The following is a 22809-nucleotide window of genomic DNA, read 5'->3' as shown; positions in this document are numbered from 1 at the left end:
GGTTTGAGTCCCATTTGCTTTTCCTTTAAAGAATGTGCTTTTTGTATACTATCTAAAAAAATCTTCCCATCCAAAGGATGGGATATTTTAAAATATGTATGCTACCAAAATTTTACAAATTTACTTTTATATATGTATGATTCGCTTCAAGTTAATTTTTATGTATGGTGTGAAATAATGATCCAGGCTCATTTTTTTTTCCTTTTGCTTATCTAACTGCCCTAGTACCAGCTGTTGAAAAGACTATCATTTCCCTATTATCTTGTGCCCTTTCTTAAGATCAGTATGAATATCTCCAGGCTTTGACTGAGTGGATCACAACAAACTGTCGAAAACTCTTAAAGAGATGGAAATACCAGACCCCTGACCTGCCTCCTGAGAACTCTGTATGCAGGTCAAGAAGCAACAGCTAGAACTGGACGTGGAACAACAGACTGGTTCCAGATAGGAAAAGGAGTACGTCAAGGCTGTATATCGTCACCCTGCTTATTTAACTTAAATGCAGAATACATCATGAAATGCTGGACTGGATGAAGCACAAGCTGGGATCAAGATTGCTGGGAGAAATATCAATAACCTCAGATATGCAGATGACACCACCCTTATGGCAGAAAGTGAAGAACTGAAGAGCCTCTTGATGAAAGTGAAAGAGGAGAGGGAAAAAGTTGGTTTAAAACTCAACATTCAGAAAACTAAGATCATGGCATCCAGTCCCATCACTTCACAGCAAATGGATGGGGAAACAATGGAAACAGCAACAGACTTTATTTTTTTGAGCTCCAAAATCACTGCAGATGGTGACTGCAGCCATGAAATTAAGACGCTTGTTCCTTGGAAGAAAAGTTAAGACCAACCCAGACAACACATTAAAAAGCAGAGATATTACTTTGCCAACAAAGGTCCGTCTAGTCAAAGGTGTGTGTTTTCTAGTAGTCATGTATGGATGTGAGAGTTGGACCATGAAGAAAGCTGAGCACAGAAGAATTGATGCTTTTGAACTGCGATGTTGGAGAAGACTCTTGAGAGTCCCTTGGACAGCAAGCAGATCCAACCAGTCCATCCTAAAGGAAATCAGTCCTGAATATTCATTGGAAGGACTGATGCTGAAGCTGAAACTCGAATACTGTGGCCACCTGATGCAAAGAACGGACTCATTGGAAAAGACCCTGATGCTGGGCAAGATTGAAGGCAGAAGAAGGGGATGACAGAGGATGAAATGGCTGGATGGCATCAGTGACTCAATGGACATAAGTTTGAGTAAGCTCTGGGAGATGGTGATGGACAGGGAAGCCTGGCGTGCTGCAGTCCATGGGGTTGCAAAGAGTTGGACACGACTGAGCAAATGAACTGAACTGAACTGATGAATATCTACTGCTAAGCTCTCTTTTCTGGTTCATTAGTTTAAATGTCTATCCTTATGCCAACATCACAAAGTCTTACCATTGCAACATTATACCACTGCAATGTTATAGTAACTATTTATATTATATGGTGGGAGTCTTCCAACTTCATTTGGAATTATTTTGGCTACAGGAAGTGATTTGTATTGGTTGCCACATAAATTTTACATTCAGTTTGTCAATCTGTATAAAAAATATTACAGGGATTTCGATTAGCATTATACTGAGTGTATCAGTTCAGTTCAGTTGCTCAGATGTGTCCGACTCTTTATGACCCCATGAATCGCAGCAAGCCAGGCCTCCCTGTCCATCACCAACTCCCACAGTCCACACAAACTCATGTCCATCGAGTGGGTGATGCCATCCGCCATCTCATCCTCTGTCATCCCCTTCTCCTCCTGCCCCCAATCCCTCCCAGCATCAGAGTCTTTTCCAATGAGTCAACTCTTCACATCAGGTGGCCAAAGTAAGTTATTGTCTTTTAATTGCTGGGTTCAGAGCATTCACACTTGATGCAATTATTGAGAAATCTGGATTTAAACCTACCAAATTATTTTCTGTTTGATGTAGCTGTTCTTTGTTCCTTTTCTGCCTTCTTTTGGATTAATGTGAATTTTTTCTGTCTTCAGATTACTTTATTGTGTCTACTGTGTGTGTCAGTCATTCAGTCATGTCTGACTCTTTGTGATCCCATGAACTGTAGCCTCCAGGTTCCTTGTCTACTACCTATATACATTTTTAAAACTTTTATTTTGAAATGTTTAGACACATGAGAGGTTGCAAAGGTACTATAGAGCTCCCCTGTGCTCTTAACCTAGCTTCTCCTAATCAGAAGATACATATATCATTTCTTATATAATTACAGTGCAATTCAAAACTAGAAAATTACATGGGAATAATGCTATTTTCTATCATTGTAATTCTATCATATCACATAATTCTATCATTTTGAAAATGTAAAAATGGTGCCATGATGTATGTAAACTTTTGATACTGACTTCTGTCACTTAGTACGATGTTCTTGAGATTCATGCAATTTGTTGCATTTGTCAACAGTTCATTCCTTTTAATTGAATATTCCATTATATTAAAGTACTACAATTTGTTTGAAGGGCATTTGGGTTGTTTCCAAGTTTTTGGTTATTATAAATAAATTCCTGTAAAGATGTTTGTGTAAAACCTAAGTTTTCATTTCTCTAGGATAAATATCAAGGACACTTACCTGGCATAATTTTGTTACATTTTAGCTGTCTTCTTCTTACCCACTTTTCTGGTAGCTACCTTCTTACTAACACTGTTTTGACAAAGGAAAACACTTTTTATGTCTCATCTCTCCTCTCAACAAACTAGGAAAAGAAGGAAATTTTCTCAGCTTAAAAAAGAGCATCAATAAAAATCTTAAAGAAAACACTGGAATTAATGGCAAAAGGCTGAATGGTTTCATTCTAAGAGCAGCAGCAAGGGAAAGTTATTTAACACTACCATTTCTGTTCAAAATTATACTTCTGTTCCTTCAATGTGATAGGCAATAAAAATAAAAGGCATACAGATTACAGGGAAGAAAAAAAAGTATCTTTATATGCAGACAAAATGATATCTATGCACAAAATCCCAAAGAACTTACCAAAACGTCATAAGAACTCATAAGTGAGTGTAGTAAGATTACAAAATAAAAGGTCAATATATAATAATCAAACCTATATTTAGCAATGAAAAAGTAGAAATTTAAATTTAAAAATTCTATCTGTAACAGCATAAAAGACATGAAATACCAAGAAAGAAATCTAACAAAATGTATTCAAGAAAATTAGAAAACATTGCTGGGAGAAATTTAAGACCTAAACCAAAGGAGAAAGAAACACTTTTTATGGATCAGGAGATTCAATAATATTAAGAAAAGAATATTCAATACCATCTCACATCTGTTAGACTGGTTATTATCAAAAAAGGGAAGAAAAAATAGTGCTGGCAAGAATGCACAGAAAGGGATCCCTTGTGCACTACTGCTGGAAATGAAAATTGGTATAGCTACTATGGAAAGTATAAATACCTTGGGATCTCACTTATACGTGGAATCTGAAAAAACAAACTACCTACCCTCCCCTCCACCAAGCTCACACTATAGGGAACAGATTGGTTGTTGACAGGGGCAAAACAAAGAATGGGAGGAGAGTGAAATAGGTAAAAGAGGTCAAAATGTACAAAGTTCCAGTTACAAAATAAATGGGTCATGGGATGTAGTTACAGCATGGTGATAATAGTTAATAACACTATATTGTATGTTTGAAGTTTGTTAAAAGGATGAATCTTAGGGTCTTCACCACAAGAAAAAAATTTTGCAAGTATATATAATGATGGATATTAACTGAATACCTTGTGATAATCAATTTGCAATAGACATAAATATCAAATAATTATGTCATATACATGAAACTAATAGAAACTGTGTTGACTATATCTCAATTTAAAGACAATCAATTCTTGTGACACAGGCTGTTAAGTCCAAGCTCAAAGCTTTAGATGAGGAGTTTTCAGGCCAAACATCCTACATTTATCTTAATTTTGAGATTTCCAAGGAGAGGACCCAGGATCAGCTTCTCAGCTTAGGCTTAGTTCTGATGTTAACACTTTTATTTTATTTTATTTTATTTTTTTCCAGTGGTATTTGTGGTTTTTTTTTTTTTAGTTTTTTTTTTTTTTTTTAATTTTAAAATCTTTAATTCTTACATGCGTTCCCAAACAGGAACCCCCCTCCCACCTCCCTCCCCATAACATCTCTCTGGGTCATCCCCATGCACCAGCCCCAAGCATGCTGTATCCTGCGTCAGACATAGACTGGCGATTCAATTCTTACATGATAGTATACATGTTAGAATGCCATTCTCCCAAATCATCCCACCCATAATTCCAATGAAAATTGTATATATTAAACTAGCTAATCCTATAAATCATAAGGAAAAGCAGAGGACATATAAGAGACAGAACAATTTTGAAAAAGAATCAAGTAAAGGTGAACATTATGTGATTTCAAGCCTTATTATAGAGTAAATCAAGCCAGTGTAGTATTCCTCTAAGGTCTGATGCATAGATCAACGAAACAGAACAGAGTTCAGCAACAGATTTATACGTACATAACCAAGTGATTTTTTATGAAAGTACCAAGATAATTCAATAAGGGAGAAACTGTCTTTCCAACAAAGAAGGCTGGAACAATATGAAAATCCATATGTAAGAAAAACAAAAACCAAACTGAACCTCAACCTTTACTTTACATCACACACACACACACACAAAATTATCTCAGGACTGCCCTGGTGGTCCAGTAGCTAAGACTCCATGCACCCAGTGAAGGGAGTCTGGGTTCAATCCCTAGTCAGGAAGCTGGATCCTACATGCTGCAACTAAGGTCAGGTGCAGCCAAATAAATAAACAAATATTTAAAAAAATTATCTCAAACTAGCTCATAGACTTACAAATAAAATATAAGGTTATAGTACTTCTAGAAGAAAACATTGGAGAAAATGTTTTTGAATCTGGATTAAGCAAAAATCAATTAGGACTCAAAAAACATAAAACATAAAAGAAAAAATTGAGGACTTCCATGGTGGTACAGTGGATATGAATCCACCTGACAATGCGGGGGACATGAGTTCGATTCCTGGTCCGGAAAGATTCCACATGCCACAGAGCAACTAAGCTTGTGTGCCATACCTACTGAGCCTGCACCCTAGAACCTGTGTGCTCAACTACTGAAGCCCATGCAGTCTAGGGCCATGAGCCACAATTACTGAGTCCACATGCTGCAACCACTGAAGCCCATGCCCCTACACAACAAGAGAAGCAACCACAATGAGAAGCCAGTGCACCGTAACGAAGAGTAGCCCTGGCTAGCCACAACTAGAGATTGTCCATGCAGAGCAATGAAGACCTAGTGCAATTAAAAAAAAAAAAGTAAATACATAATTTAGAGATTTATAGTCTCCTCAAGAGACTAGAGATCTCTTCAAGAAAATTAGAGATACTAAGGGAACATTTCACGCAAAGATGGGCTCGATAAAGGACAGAAATGGTATGGACCTCACAGAAGCAGAAGATATTAAGAAGAGGTGACAAGAATACACAGAAGAACTGTACAAAAAAGATCTTCATGACCCAGATAACCACAATGGTGTCATCATTCACCTAGAGCCTTAAGGAGCCTTAAGAAGCATCACTATGAACAAAGCTAGTGGAGGTGATGGAATTCCAGCTGAGCTATTTCAAATCCTGAAAGATGATGCTGTGAAAGTGCTGCACTCAATATGCCAGCAAATTTGAAAAACTCAGCAGTGGCCGCAGGACTGCAAAAGGTAAATTTTCATTCTAGTCCTAAGAAAGGCAATGCCAAAGAAAGTTGAAACTACCACACAATTGCACTCATCTCATATGCTAGCAAAGTAATGCTCAAAATTCTCCAAGCCAGGATTCAACATATATGAACCATAAACTTCCAGATGTTCAAGCTGGATTTAGAAAAGGCAGAGGAACCAGAGGTCAAATTGCCAACATCTGCTGGATCATCAAAAAAGCAAGAGAATTCCAGAAAAGCATCTACTTCTGCTTTATTGACTATGCTAAAGCCTTTGACTGTGTGGATCACAATAAACTGTGGAAAATTCTTCAAAATATGGGAATACCAGACCACCTTACCTGCAGGTCAGGAAGCAACCATTAGAACTTGACGTGGAACAACAGACTGGTTCCAAAGTGGGAAAGGAGTATGTCAAGGCTATATACTGTCACCCTGCTTATTTAACTAATATGCAGAGTACATTATGAGAAATGCTGGGCTGGAGGAAGCACAAGCTGAAATCAAGATTGCTGGGAGAAATATCAATAACCTCAGATATGCAGATGACACCACACTTATGGCAGAGAGTGAAGAGGAACTAAAGAGTCTCTTGAAAGTGAAAGAGGAGAGGGAAAAAGGTGGCTAAAACTCAACATTCAGAAAACTGAGATCATGGCATCCATTCCCATCACTTCATGGCAAATAGATGGGGAAACAATGGAAACAGTGAGACTTTATTTTCTTGGGTTCCAAAATCACTGCAGATGGTGACTGCAGCCATGAAATTAAGACGCTTGCTCCTTGGAAAAAAACTTATGACCAACTTAGACAGCATATTAAAAAGCAGAACATTACTTTGCCAACAAAGGTCTGTCTAGTCAAAGGTGTGGGTTTTCTAGTAGTCATGTACTGATGTGAGAGTTGGACCATGAAGAAAGCTGAGCACAGAAGAATTGATGCTTTTGAACTGTGGTGTTGGAGAAGACTCCTGAGAGTCCCTTGGACAGCAAGCAGATCCAACCAGTCCATCCTAAAGGAAATCAGTCCTGAATATTCATTGGAAGGACTGATGCTGAAGCTGCAACTCGAATACTGTGGCCACCTGATGCAAAGAACGGACTCATTGGAAAAGACCCTGATGCTGGGCAAGATTGAAGACAGAAGGAGAAGGGGACAACAGAGGATGAGATGGTTGGATGGCATCACTGACTCGAGGGACATGAGTTTGAGTAAGCTCTGGGAGTTGGTGATGGCCAGGGAAGTCTGGAGTGCTGCAGTCCATGGGGTCGCAAAGAGTTGGACACAACTAAGAGACTGAACTGAACTGAAGATAAATAATTGATAAACATGATTGTTTCAAAACTTAAAATTTCTGTTCTTGAAACAGACAATGTTAAGAAAACAGAAATGGATCCACAGACTTGGAATAATTATTTGTAAATGACAGATATGTAAGATATATCAAGGGCTCATATAACCCAGTATAAGTATGGGTTGATGTGAGCAGACACTTTACAAAAGAAAATGAATGGCTAAAAAGCAAATGAAAATATGTTCAATATCATTAGACGTTAAGAAAAGGTAAGTTAAAATAACCACGAGACACCACCCATACCAAAAAGAATAACTAAAATTTTAAAAAAGATTGACAATACCAAGTGCTGACAAAGATGGAGGACACTGGAACTCTCCTATGTTGATACTTGGAATGCAAAATGCTATACACTTTGAAAAACAATTTGGCAGCTTTTTATGAAGTTAAGTCTATGCTTTCCATATGACCCAGCAGTCTTTGTTCCAGTTATTTACTCAAGGCAAATGAAAATGTGTTCATACAAAGACTTGCACATGAATGATTATAATAGACGTGTTCATAAAAGCACAAATTGAGACTACTCCAAATAACCACTAACTGGTAAAGGAAGTTCTAAAAATTGTTACATTAATATAGATATATAAATATTAATATATCCATATATTGAAATACTATTCAGCAATAAAAATGAAAAAACCAATTTCACATGCAAAAACGTGGATGAATATTCAAAAACTTTCTGCTAAGTGAAATAAGCCAGACACAAAGCTATATACTATGGGATTCCATTTTTGTGACATTCTGAAAAACACGAAACTAGAGTGATATAACACTTTGGCCACCTGATGCAATGCCAATACTTTGGCCATCTGATGTAAAGAACTGACTCATTGGAATAGACCCTGATTTTAGGAAAGACTGAAGGCAGGAGGAGAAGGGGATGACAGAGAATGAGATGGTTGGATGGCATCACCGACTTGATGGACATGAGTTTGAGTAAGCTCCAGGAGTTGGTGATGAACAGGGAAGCCTGGCATGCTGCAGTCCATGGGGTTGCAGAGTCAGATACGACTGAGCTGAACTGAACTGAATAGTGATAGAAACCAGATCTGTGAACACCAAAGTCTAGAGAGGTGTGAAGGAAACATCCACAAAGGTGCATGAGGAAACTTGGGGGTAATAGAAATGTTCTCTATCTTGACTGTAGTGGTGATTAACGATATATGTTAAGTTTCATCAAACAGTATGTTTTAAAAAGAATTTCACTGTATGTGAATTATACCCTAAGAAACCTCTTTTTAAAAAATTATGTTATAAAGGAAATCTCAGATTTGGAGAAAGATGACATATTAGCATGTAAATAAGTTCAATGGTAACATGTCATCTTTCTCCAAATCTGAGATTTCCTTTACAACATAGTTTTTTAAAGAGGTTTCTGAGGGTATAATTCACATATAGTTGAACAATCCTGGCAAAAATAGCAACAAACAATGTGTGATGAATCTATCTGATAGTCATATTGAGATTTAAAAACTAACACTCTAACTTGCACTTTAGGACAAACAGAATGTAAACACAACTACATCTGGAGGAATGTAAAAACATAATACCAACTAAAAATGATTGACATATAAAAAAGATTACTAGTAGCCATTATGTAGTAAGACCATGGCAAAAGCTGGCAAAAATGATGAATATATGTAAGTCCTTTCAATGAGAAAGCATAAAATATACTCCCTCATCAAAGTATACCCATCTAAAGAAAAGGATCAATATATGAACAGGTAGAGGGGATTTCCCTGGTGGTCCAGTGGTTAAGAATCTGCCTTGCAGTGCAGGGTACAGTGGTTTGATCCCTTTTTGGGAACTAAGATCCCACATGTTGCAGAGCAACGAAGCTCACACCACGACTTACTGAGCCTGCATGCCACAACTAGACAGTCTGTGAGCCATAACGAGAGCCTGCGCCCCACTATGAAAGACCCTCCATAACACAACAAAGATCCCACATGCTGCAACTAAGACCCAATGCAGCCAAACAAATAAGCACCACAATCCTACTCCACATTTATATATATGAATATGAATATATATATATATATATGAATAGGTATAACAGTGCTCATTATACTGTTTACTTTGAATATGTCTGAATTTTTCCATGATAAATACTTAAAAAAATTAAATGGCAAAGACATGATGCAGTATGCAACTAGGTTGCTTAATTTAAAAAAATTAAATACATTAAATAACTTGTATCAACACAAACACAGGATGGTCAGGTAATGTGTACCTTGGCAATAGCAGTTTGTTTAAACATGCGAGTAATCAACCCCATGAGTGTCTCGGTGGCACCTGAATATGGAGCTCTCATTAATTTTTCCCACTCTTCAAAGCTGGAATTCAATTCCTATGAAGGAGAAAATAACACTGTTTAGAAATACAGTATAAAAAATGACAGCAAATAATGTAATAATGAATCATGTCCTACTTATTTTCTTTTTTAATATATAAAAAATACATATATACATAGATTCTCAAAGATACCAGTGTGTTCATTTAAAAACATCAGTGTGGAGGCAAGTCAGTCACATGTTTGTGCTAATGACAGAAAGCAATGACTAGGTGTGGGAGAAAACCAAGCCCTTGGCTAACACCATAAATCAAACAGTTGCAGCCTTCTCTTACAAAGGAACATTTAGTAAAGCAAAAAAAAAAAATTTTAAGAAAAAATTTAAATAAAATAAAAACTTTAAGTAAAAATAGAAACTATACACAGTAGCAAAAATATATATGGTAGCAGAGTATTTAATTTAATGCTATGATTTTATTTAAATAAGCCTTAAGACTTGGAGAATACTGTCACATAAAAAAAGTGCTATGATATTGACACTTTTTCTTTTCTTAAAAAAATGGATACAGGAAATAAGACCACTTTTATTTTACTTATATTGCTCAGTGTTTTTTTTTTAATATACTAAATGCTTATTTTAAGCTTTCAAGATAAAACAAGGCAATAAGTAGTATTTGCTGATAGTTATGTCCAGATTTGAAGAAATTTCAGAGATTACACAAGCATCGTACTCCCCAAAAGTAAATGTGATAAGGGCTGGGAAAAGCACAATTTTGGTTTTCTAGTAAGTTGAACTTCACATCCTACAACATGGTCACAGAGTTTTAAGATTTCCAGAATCAGGGGATGCAACCAAATTATTCTAGGAGACAGCTACGTGTACTTAAGAGCAAGAAACTGAACTTTTCTTGCTAATTACTGGGCTTCACATCCTACAAATACTTAGAATTCTTAGTACTAAGTCTATGCAGCAATTGAAGTGTTTTTTTCACCATTCAGCAGAAATATATTTTTTAAAGACTAAGATACTGAATCTTTTCACATTATTTGATGAATAAATTTAAATTCTTCCTGCTCTTTTCTTGAAATAATGTAAGACAATTCATATGGCTTTATTAATTAAAGCTGTTTTAAGACAGTGAATTTTTTCCTTCTGTGAAATATGAAATATGTGCAATCTTTCATATTATAATTTAAAATGATTTCAGGTAAGACTTTCAATCAAACATGGGTTCTCACCTTGGCTGCTGCTGATGGAAGATCAAATGGAATACGCTGTCTGATTTTAGGGGGCAGCTGGGTTAAGACTTCAGCCTTTAATCTTCTAATCATTATGTCACTTAATAGCTGATGAAGTTCATTAAGATTTGATGCCCCTCTGCAATCCCACTGAGGTCTTTTACCAAAATATCTGTTAGTATGAAGAAAAAAAATGTAGCAAAGCTGGATGCTAGAGTAAGAAAACAATTTATTCAATGTGCTCTTCCTTTTAAGATAAGGAGCCATGATACTGTTTTTAGTTTTATTACTGAATGCAAATTAGTTTCAAAAAACTCTTCTTTAGAAATAGTAATGAATAAGATTATACATTACTCTCAGCTACAGGAAATGTTAATGTTTAAGCATAGTGTTTACGTTGAGTTAATACGAGGCTGATTCATTAGAAAAGACCCTGATGCTGGGAAAGATGGAAGGCAGGAGGAAAAGAGGACGACAGAGTATGAGACGGTTTGATGGCATCACTGACTCAATGGACATGAGTTTGAGCAAGCTCCGGGAGTTAGTGATGGACAGGGAGGCCTGGTGTGCTGCAGTTCATTGGTTTGCAAACAGTCAGACATGACTGAGTGACTGAACTGAATATAAGGCTGAGCAAAACTGATAACCCTGAATACCACTGGCATTTTGGGTGACCTCACATAAGGCACTGTGTTTAGCAGATCTAGCGCTAATTAAGCACTAACTGTCAGAACACCAGTCAGGCTATGTACCAACCAAAACCACCTAAAACATTTTCTACAATTATAGGAGGCAACATTATCTCCCACTGAGCTTTTACGCCCAGCAGACAGATCACCTGGTGAGCTCTTCTTCCTTTGAACCACTGAATTGAGAGCAAAGGCAGGGAAAAAGGTACAAATGACTTATGAACAAGAGATTGGGAGAGAAAACATCAGAGGATATTCAACAAACGTTTAGAAGTCAGACAAGCAGTAGATGACAAAAGAAAGCAAGCAACACCTCAAAAATGTTTGCAAAAGGGAAATTATCCTCTAGATCTTTGAGATCAGGAGTTGGAAGCACCAAGCACCAGGGGTAGGTATTACATTTGGTGGATGTACTGAACTTAGACAGCAAGACAGCTGGCCTAATAGCATCCCTTTATCACTGTGACAACCCCACACAAGTCCACAAAATTCACAATGGTCTTCTGGGAGCCAAAACTACTGAAAATAGCTATAAGAGAATAATTAACAAAGGAAAATTTCCTGTTAGGTTGCATTACAATTATTAATATTAACAATTAAATAGCTTCATTTTAGTGGGATTTGGTGGTATTTTAATACATAGTGTTATTTTGAGAAACCAGTAAATTGCTGATACTGGTTTTTTTTTTTAGGTTTATGTATTTTGATAGCAAACATACAGGAATAGTACCCAAAACATTAAAAACATGTATTTGCATGTAGAACTGATTAGAAACGTATAGTGAATGGATGAAACTTCTGTGTGAAAAAATGACAGACACCATTTAGTTGTTATCAATAAGAAATTCTTCCTTGTATTTCTTTTAAAAAAAAACAAAACTAAGTGCTGGCATTGTAAAAAAAAGTAAGTTTAGTTACAACTGCTATAAGTTGAATTACTGAAATCTGTTCACTGAAGTATTTTGACTTCCTTTAATGCTTTATGTCTGCACACAATTAAAACTTTCTACATTAATAACCCCAGTGTTGAATGCAGCACTGTTTGCAATAGCTAGAACACTGAAGCAACCTAGCTGTCCGTCGGCAGATACATGGATAAAGAAGTTGTGGTACATACACACGGGGGAATGTCACTCAGCTATAAAAGCCAATGCATTTGAGTGAGTTCTAATGAGATGGGTGAGCCTAGAGCCTATTATACAGAGTGAAATAAGTCACAAAGAAGACAAATACCATTTATTAATGCATATATATGGGATCTGAAGATGGTACATATGATCCTGTGTACAGGGCAGCAAAGGAGACACGGATGTAAAGAACAGATTTTTGGACTCAGTGGGAGAGGGAGAGGATGGGACGATTTGAGAGAACAGCATTGAGATAAACGCAGCACCGTATGTACAGCAGATAACCAGTGCCGAGTCTGCTGTATGAAGCAGGGCACCTACAGCCCGCGCTCTGTGACAGGCTGGAGAGACGGGGTGGAGAGGGAGTTGGGCAGGGGGTTTTATGATGGAGGCGACACACGTATATCTATTCATAGGTATGCATGTGCCGATTCATAAGATGCATGGCAAAAACCATCACGATATTGTAAAGTAATTGTTCTCCAATTAAAATAAATTTTTGTTTTCAAAAATAGAAAAAGATTTGCTATTACTCAATTCTGTCACCTATTTTTCCCTTCACAATCAAGATAATTACATTTTGACATCATGGTTGAAAAAAACTAATACCTGTCAAATATATCTTAATAAAACTGAGAAAAAATAGAACAGGAAAAAAAATCTTATGTTTACAATTCCATATAATAAGAAAAAAGATAATGCTCAGTGCTAAAAAGAATGAACTATGAAATCGTGAAAAGCTTTGGAGGAAACTTAAATGCATATAACTAAGTGAAAGAAGCTAATATGAAAAGGCTACACTGTATGATTCCAACCACCCAGCACAGTCAAGAAGGCAAACCTATGGAGACAGTAAAAAGATAAACGGCTCCTAGGGACTACAGAGGAGGTAAGGATGACTGGGTGGAACACAGGGAATTTTCAGGGCAGTGGAACTATTCTATGGGATACCACAATAGTGGATACATGCCATTGCACCTCTGTCAAAATCCATAGAATGTGTAATACTGAGGGTGCACCCTAACGTAAGCTATGGACACAGGATGATAACGATGTGTCAGTGGAGTGCAATGATTGTAAAAATGTGCATTGTGTTGCAGAATTTCAATGGTGGGGAAGGTTGTAGATTTCTGAGGACAGAGGGTATATCAGAACTCCCTGTACTTTTCACTCAATTTTGCAGTGAACCTACCTCTGCTCTATATAATAAAGTTCCAACCAGCAATGCTGAAGAAGCTGAAGTTGAACGGTTTTATGAAGACCTACAAGACCTTTTAGAACTAACACCCAAAAAAGATGTCCTTTTCATTATAGGGGACTGGAATGCAAAAGTAGGAAGTCAAGAAACACCTGGAGTAACAGGAAAATTTGGCCTTGGAATGCTGAATGAAGCAGGGCAAAAACTAATAGAGTTTTGCCAAGAAAATGCACTGGTCATAGCAAACACCCTCTTCCAACAACACAAGAGAAGACTCTAAACATGGACATCACCAGATGGTCAACACTGAAATCAGATTGATTATACTCTTTGCAGCCAAAGATGGAGAAGCTCTGTACAGTCAACACAAACAAGACCGGGAGCTGACTGTGGCTCAGATCATGAACTCCTTATTACCAAATTCAGACTTAAATTGAACAAAGTAAGGAAAATCGCTAGACTATTCAGGTATGACCTAAATCAAATCCCTTATGATTATACAGTGGAAGTGCGAAATAGATTTAAGGGACTAGATCTGATAGATAGAGTGCCTGATGAACTATGGACTGAGGTTCATGACATTGTACAGGAGACAGGGATCAAGACCATCCCCATGGAAAAGAAATGCAAAAAAGCAAAATGGCTGTCTGGGGAGGCCTTACAAATACCTATGAAAGGAAGAGAGGCAGAAAGCAAAGGAGAAAAGGAAAGATATAAGCAACTGAATGTAGAGTTCCAAAGAATAGCAAGGAGAAATAAGAAAGCCTTCTTCAGCGATCAATGCAAAGAAATAGAGGAAAACAACAAAATGGCAAACACTAGAGATCTCTTCAAGAAAATTAGAGATACCAAGGGAATATTTCACGCAAAGATGGGCTCAATAAAGGACAGAAATGGGATGGACCTAACAGAAGCAGAAGATATTAAGAACAGGTGGCAAGAATACACGGAAGAACTGTACAAAAAAGATCTTCACGACCCAGATAATCATGATGATGTGATCACTAATCTAGAGCCAGACATCTTGGAATGTGAAGTCAAGTGGGCCTTAGAAAGCATCACTATGAACAAAGCTAGTGGAGGTGATGGAATTCCAGTTGAGCGGTTTCAAATCCTGAAAGATGATGCTGTGAAAGTGCTGCACTCAATATGCCAGCAAATTTGGAAAACTCAGCAGTGGCCACAGCACTGGAAAAGGTCAGTTTTCATTCCAATTCCAAAGAAAGGCAATGCAAAAGAATGCCCAATATACCGCACAATTGCACTCATCTCACATGCTAGTAAAGTAATGCTCAAAATTCTCCAAGCCAGGCTTCAGCAATAAGTGAACCATGAACTTCCAGATGTTCAAGCTGTTTTTAGAAAAGGCAGAGGAAGCAGAGATCAAATTGCCAACATCCGCTGGATCATCGAAAAAGCAAGAGAGTTCCAGAAAAACACCTATTTCTGCTTTATTGACTATGCCAAAGCCTTTGACTGTGTGGATCACAATAAACTGTGGAAAATTCTGAAAGAGATGGGAATACCAGACCACCTGACCTGCCTCTTGAGAAATCTGTATGCAAGTCAGTTAGAACTGGACATGGAACAACAGACTGGTTGCAAATAGGAAAAGGAGTACGTCAAGGCTGTATACTGTCACCCTGCTTATTTAACTTATATGCAGAGTACATCATGAGAAATGCTGGACTGCAAGAAATACAAGCTGGAATCAAGATTGCCAGGAGAAACATCAATAACCTCAGATATGCAGATGACACCATCGTTATGGCAGAAAGGTGAAGAGGAGCTAAAAAGCCTCTTGATGAAAGTGAAAGAGGAGAGTGAAAAAGTTGGCTTAAAGCTCAACATCAGAAAACGAAGATCATGGCATCTGGTCCCATCACTTCATGGGAAATAGATGGGGAAACAGTGGAAACAGTGTCAGACTTTATTTTGGGGGGCTCCAAAATCACTGCAGATGGTGACTGCAGCCATGAAATTAAAAGACACTTACTCCTTGGAAGAAAAGTGATGACCAACCTAGATAGCATATCCAAAGCAGAGACATTACTTTGCCAACTAAGGTCCGTCTAGTCAAGGCTATGGTTTTTCCTGTGGTCATGTGCGGATCTGAGAGTTGGACTGTGAAGAAGGCTCAGCGCCAAAGAATTGATACTTTTGAACTGTGATGTTGGAGAAGACTCTTGAGAGTCCCTTGGACTGTAAGGAGATCCAACCAGTCCATTCTGAAGGAGATCAGCCCTGGGATTTCTTTGGAAAGAACAATGCTAAAGCTGAAACTCCAGTACTTTGGCCACCTCATGCGAAGAGTTGACTCATTGGAAAAGACTCTGATGCTGGGAGGGATTGGGGGCAGGAGGAGAAGGGGACGACAGAGGATGAGATGGTTGGATGGCATCACTGACTCGATGGACATGAGTCTGAGTGAACTCTGGGAGATGGTGATGGACAGGGAGGCCTGGCGTGCTGCGATTCATGGGGTCGCAAAGAGTCAGATAGGACTGAGCGACTGAACTGAACTGAACTGATTAACATAAAAAAGTGCAGAAGATTTACATTTCAGTCTCTGCCCTGAACATTTCCAGGATTCCCCCACACCAGAGCCCACTAGGGAGACTGATCTTAGCCAAAGGTGCCTGAGCTGAGGTCAGACTGCTTTAAATCTTGGGCTGCTGCTGCTGCTGCTGCTGCTAAGTCACTTCAGTCGTATCTGACTCTGTGCGACCCCATAGATGGCAGCCCACCAGTCTCCCCTGTCCCTGGCTAGGGCCAAGGAATTTTCAAAGGCATGTGAGACTTTTTAAAAAGTATCAGAAATGAAGTAAAAAGAAAACTTTTTGGCTCCAAAATCCCAAAACAAAATGCAAACTTAATATGTATTTAAGATATACCTACACAATTATAGCATTAAAGGCCATGGCAATAGCTTTAGTGTGGGTATTCCATGAAATAATTCATTTAACTTTCAACAACTCTAGAAGACAGCTAAAGCACCAGTTATCATCCCTATTTTATGAATGAGGAAACAGATGCAAAGAGAGGTTGAGGAATTTGTCCACGGTATCACAGATGGTAATGGTGGTAATGGAATTTGAGTTTAATAATCTGACTCCAAAGTCTGACTTGACTAAAACTCAACTTTCATATAATAACACGAACATTGTATTTCACGTTCTTGGGATTATTTTGATATGCTTGAGTTCGTGTGTGTGTTGGGGGGTGTGGTGTACAAAAACAGGAGATTCTGGGACTAAGAAACATTTCTGACTATAGGTCTTAGCCTTTTCTTGCCTGATTCTCAGCTGCTAAAATGTGTAAAATGAGAAGGTCCACTCTTTTGGGGGAATGGTTAAATAGAATGTAAGTCATGCCAAATATGGACTATTAAACAACTATTTAAGGGCTTCCCTGGTGGCTCAGAGGATAAAGTGTCTGCCTATAATGCGGGAGACCAGGGTTCGATCCCTGGGTCGGGAAGATCCCCCGGAGAAGGAAATGGCAACCCACTCCAGTATTCTTGCCTGGAAAATTCCATGGACATTGAAGTCTGATAGGCTACAGTCCATGGGGTCGCAAAGAGTCAGACATGACTGAGCGACTTCACTTAAACAACTATTTACTAAGAACCAGTTAGATTATATGTATGAAGAAAAACATCAATGATATAAGACAGATAAAAAAACTGAAGGCTCAGGGTAATATGTTTAATATGAAAGGTTATATATCTGTGTATGTATCTGTACATGTGTATATATCTGTATAATAATGGAAACAGTGCCAGAAGAATACACATCAAAATAACATTGCTTATCTTGGAGGTAATGGTGATTATAAGGGGTTAACATAGAAACTGTTTTTTTTTAAATTCAAACTCCCATTTTGTTTTTATAGGCATAATTCAGAGATACTCTGGATTTAGTTCCAGACCACAGCAATGAAGCAATATCACAACAAAGCGAGTCACAAAAATTTTTTCGTTTCCTAGTGCATATAAAAGTCATGCTTATACTCTACTGTATTCTCTTAAGTGTGCAGTAGCGTTATGTCTAAAAAAACAACGTATATACTATAATAAAAGTACTTTATTGCTATACGATACTAGCTATCATCTGAACCTTCAGTCATAATATTTTTATATAACATTAAAGATCACTGATCACAGATACCATCACAACTATAATAATAAAGAAAATGTTTGAATTATTATGAGAATTATCCAAATGTGACACAGAGACATGAAGTGAGCAAATAATATTTGAAAAATGGTGCTGATACACTTCTTCGATGCAGGATTACCAGAACTTTCAATTATTATATAAAAAAAAAAGTTATGTGAGAAGCGCAATGAAATGAAGTATGCCTGTATTCTGTCTTACCTGTTTATAATAAGCAAATGCTTTTGTAATTTAAAAGATTCAATTCAGGAAATATCACAACAAATTTCAGAACTTAAAAGGCTTATAAATATCTACATGTATTTTCAGGAAAAAAATTTATAAATTCTGGAAAAGATTTTTATTAATTAACTGGATACAACTGTAATCACAACTAGAATGTTTTTCTTACACTTTCCACTGCTTACATTTTGATTACCTCTTCACAGAACAACCCTGTAATATTTTCTTTGAAGAAACAGGGTAATTCAGGTTTACTCAAGCATGGATTATCAAATTTTATTTATTAATAATAAGTTTAAGGTTCACAATTGATCAGCATGTTGTATAAAAATTTTTTGAAACTGCCAAACTTGAAAACACTTCCATCAAGATTCTACCATATGTGAGCTGTAAGAATTGGAATTATTTATGTATTAATCCTCTGGCTCTGTATATTTCAACCTTGTTTCCCTCCACTATGCATATTCTTCCAGTACAGGTGACGGAGGACAAGTTCACATTGCAGTACAACAGCCATCCTTGCACTATGAGTGTTCCTGGAAGCCATTCCTACACTGGCATGGTGGACTATTACCTAACAATGTCTAAACAAAGGAAATTACTCAGAATTACACAAACTCGAACAAAATGTACCCCAATACCATTTCCTCTTAGCCTGATAAATAAAATGCTTGTTGACCTCCAACACCACCAGACAATTAAATAAATACACATGTCTATGTATGTACATATATATGAAAATGATGAAATGAAAAGAGATCTTTCAATAGATTAAGATTAAATAGGTTACTTCTATAAATTTTACAAGACACAAAATGGTGAAAATTGCCCAAGATCTTCCCAGAGCCTTAAAAGAGTCCTATATAAGCAAGGGATTCTCAAGTTTAAGGTTCATTAGTTTCATGGGAAGGAAAGAAAATTATAAAACAAATACAGTTCAGTTCAGTTGCTCAGTCATGTCCAACTCTTTGGAACCTCATAGACTGCAGCACGCCAGGCTTCCTTGTCCATCACCAACTCCCAGGGCTTACTCAAACTCATGTCCCTCGAGTCGGTGATGCCATCCAACCATCTCATACTCTGTCATCCCTTTCTCCTCCTGCCTTCAATCTTTCCCAGCATCAGAGTCTTTTCCAGTGAGTCAGTTCTTTAAAACTCTGAAGTATTGGAGTTTCAGCTTCAGCATCAGTCCTTCCAATGAATATTCAGGACTGATTTCCTTTAGGATGGACTGGTTGGATCTCCTTGCAGTCCAAGGGACTCTCAAGAGTCTTCTCCAACACCACGGTTCAAAAGCATCAATTCTTTGGTGCTTAGCTTCTTTCACGGTCCAACTCTCACATCCATACATGACTACTGGAAAAACCATAGCCTTGACTAGACAGACCTTTGCTTGCCAAGTAATATCTCTGCTTTTTAATATGCTGTCTAGGTTGGTCATAGTTTTTCTTCCAAGGAGTAAACGTCTTTTAATTTCATGGCTGCAGTCACCATCTGCAGTGATCTTGAAGCCCAAGAAAATAAAGTCTGTCACTGTTTCCATTGTTCCCCATTTGTTTGCCATGAAGTGATGGGAACCGATGCCATGATCTTAGCTTTTTCAATGCTGAGTTTTAAGCCAGCTTTTTCACTCTCCTCTTTCACCTTCATCAAGAGGCTCTTTAGTTCCTCTTCACTTTCTGCCATAAGGGTGGTGTCATCTGCATATCTGAGGTTATTGATATTTCTCCCTGCAATGTTGATTCCAGCTTGTGCTTCATCCAGTCCAGCATTTAGCACGATATACTCTGAATATAAATTAAATAAGCAGGGTGACAATATACAGCCTTGATGTACTCCTTTCCCAATCTGGAAACAATCTGCTGTTCCTTATCCATTCTAATTGTTGCTTCTTGGCCTACATACAGATTTCTCAGGAGGCAGGTCAAGGGGTCTGGTATTCCCATCTCTTTAAGTATTTTCCACAGTTTGTTGTGATCTACACAGTCAAAGGTTTTGGCGTAGTCAATGAAGCAGATGTTTTTCTGAAATTCTCTTACTTTTTATATGATCCAACAGATATTGGCAATTTGATCCCTGGTTCTTCTGCTTTTTCTAAATCCAGCTTGAACATCTGGAAGTTCTCAGTTCATGTACTGTTGAAGCCTAGCTTGGAGAATTTTCAGCATTACTTTGCTAGCATGTGAGATGAGTGTGCTCATCTCACAAAACAAGTACAATGGCAATGAAATAAGGTGTATCCATGAAAGAGGAAAGGTATATATGAATAAGAAAAAAATTTAAAGGACAAAGTTGCAGCAGTTTGATTTAGGGTAGAAATAAACATTTAAACATAAAGGAAATTCAATTCCTAAAATTAATAACAATAACAAAATTTCAAAGGTTTCTAAAGAAGTAATGAAGCATGAATCTTTAAACTTCTTTTGGAATTAATACAGCCATTTCCTCATTCACATTTACAAGGTAAGTAAAAATTTGTTTCTCCTTTGCTCTCTCTCTCTCTCAGTTGCTAAGTCGTGTCCAACTCTTGCTACCCCATGGACTGTAGCCTGCCAGGCTCCTCTGCTCATAGGATTCTCCAGGCAAGAATACTGGAGTGGGTTGCCATTTCCTTCTCCAACTCTAAACAAGAATAAATAGAAACTTCTTTGTATCTTTCTTTTTCTCCATGTATAGTTTAAAAGAGGCATTTCTTAATAAGCACTTAATAGTAGCTTACAAGGGACTTCCCAGGTGGCTCAGTGTTAAAAGAATCTACCGGCCAATGCAGGAGACACAGATGACACCAGTTCAATCCCTGGGTCAGAAGGATCCCCTGGAGGAGGAAATGGCAACTCACTCTAATATTCTTGTCTGTAAAATCCCTCACATAAAGTGGCAACCCACTCCAGTGTTCTTGCCTGGAGAATCCCAGGGACGGCGGAGCCTGGTGGGCTGCTGTCTATGGGGTCGCACAGAGTCAGACACGACTGAAGTGACTTAGCAGCTTAGCAGCAGACAAGCCTGGAGGGCTGCAGTGCATAGAGTCACAAAAGAGACAAACATGACCAAGCACAATTAGCTTAAGATGATAAAATAGGAAGCGTGGTAAAGAACATGTACACTTATCTTTGTTCCTGAAACATGTACATTCAAGCACACACAGAGTCAACTTTGGAAACCAGCTTCTGATTTTCTTTTTCAAAGTTAACTTATCTTTTGTCCTTTTGTAGCAATCCCTTTCTTTCACTCCCAGTTCCTGGGTAACACTGACCTGTTTTCTGCCCCTCAGTTTTGCACATTTCATAACGGTATATAAACAGAATCATACAGTATACAGCCTTTAAATCAGATTTCTTTCACTTAGCACACTGTATTTAAAATTTATGTGTACTGCTGGATATATAAGTAGTTCATTCCTTTTTATTGCTGAGTAATATATCCCACTGCATGGATATTTTATGATTTGTTTGTACATTTACCAGCTGAAGGACATCTGGATTGTTTCAAGTTTTAAGTGACTATTAAATAAAACTGCTGTAAACATTTGCATACATATTTTTGAATGAACATATGTTTTCATTTATCTCAACTAAATATTCAAAATGGGATTGCTGGGTGGTATGTTAAGTGTATGTTTAACTTTATAAAAAATTGACATACTTTTTTCCAAAAGTTTATATGCTATTTTACACTCCCATCATTAATGTACGTGAATTCCAGCTCTTTGGCATCATGCATTAACATCATTTGGTATTTTCAATTTGTAAAAGTTTTATCTATTCTAATGCATGTATTTCATTGCAGTTTTAACTAGCATTTCTCTAATGACTAATGATGTTGCATCTTTTCAAGTGCTTTTTTGATCTCACCTTATCTTTTTGATATCTCTTTGTTTTGTAACTGAGTTTTGAGAGATCTGACATGTTCTTTTATAAGTTTCTTTTGTATATTTTAAAATACATGTATTGATACACATATATGAATTTATATATTCCTTTATCAAATATGTACTTTACAAATAGTTTCTTCTTATCTGTGTATTATCCATTCATTGTCTTACCAGTGTCTTTGGAAAAGACTTGTTCAGTTTTTATGAAGTAAAATTCATCACTTTTATCTTTCACAGTACATGTTTTTTGCATCCTGTATAAAAATATTTGCCTAACTCTAAGTCATAATGTATTCCTTTGTTTTCTTTGAGTTTTATAGTTTCAGATTTTACAATTTAGTTTACAATCCATTTTTAATTGATTTTTTCATTTTTTAAATTGTGATCAATATACATAAAATTTACCATCTTGACCATTACTAAGTATGCAGTTCAATGGTATTAAATACATTCATAATGCTACATAACCATTGCCACTGGTCATCTTCATACATTTCATCTTGTAAAACCCAAAGCATATACCCATTAAACAATAACTCCTCATTCTCTCCTACTCGCAACCCGTGGCAAGCACCGTTCTACTTTCTGTCTCTACGATTTTAATCAGGTAGATCACATAAGTGGATTCACACAGCATTTGTCTGTTGGAGACTGGTTTATTGCACTTATCATAATGTCCTCAGGATTCATCCATGTTGTGGCTTATGTCAGAATTTCCTTCTTCTTTAAGACTGAATATTCCATTGTATGTATAAACCACATTTTGCCTATCCATTCATTCATGGATACTTGATTTGCTTATTGTAAACAAGCTGTTTAACTTACTGTGAATAATGCTGCTATGAATAAGGGCACAAATACCTTTTCACTACCCTGCATTTAATTAT

At 37.2% G+C, this 22809-nt stretch overlaps 1 protein-coding gene across 2 annotated transcripts in view; it reads right to left on the bottom strand.

Moving 5' to 3' along the window:
• ZRANB3 (zinc finger RANBP2-type containing 3) overlaps positions 1 to 22809 on the bottom strand; it is a 293996-nt gene that overhangs the window by 81425 nt on the left and 189762 nt on the right. For both annotated transcript variants that reach the window (XM_069577715.1, XM_069577714.1), the window contains 2 exons: positions 10638 to 10809; positions 9339 to 9455 (listed from right to left, as the gene is read on the bottom strand). In XM_069577715.1, the coding sequence (XP_069433816.1) occupies positions 9339 to 9455; positions 10638 to 10809 (289 nt within the window). The remainder of the gene's footprint in view (positions 1 to 9338; positions 9456 to 10637; positions 10810 to 22809) is intronic.

Source organism: Ovis canadensis, chromosome 2 (genome assembly GCF_042477335.2).
Source record: "Ovis canadensis isolate MfBH-ARS-UI-01 breed Bighorn chromosome 2, ARS-UI_OviCan_v2, whole genome shotgun sequence".
Taxonomy (NCBI): domain Eukaryota; kingdom Metazoa; phylum Chordata; class Mammalia; order Artiodactyla; family Bovidae; genus Ovis; species Ovis canadensis.
The sequence above is the reverse complement of the archived record's forward strand: the minus strand, read 5'-3'. Positions and strand labels throughout refer to the sequence as shown.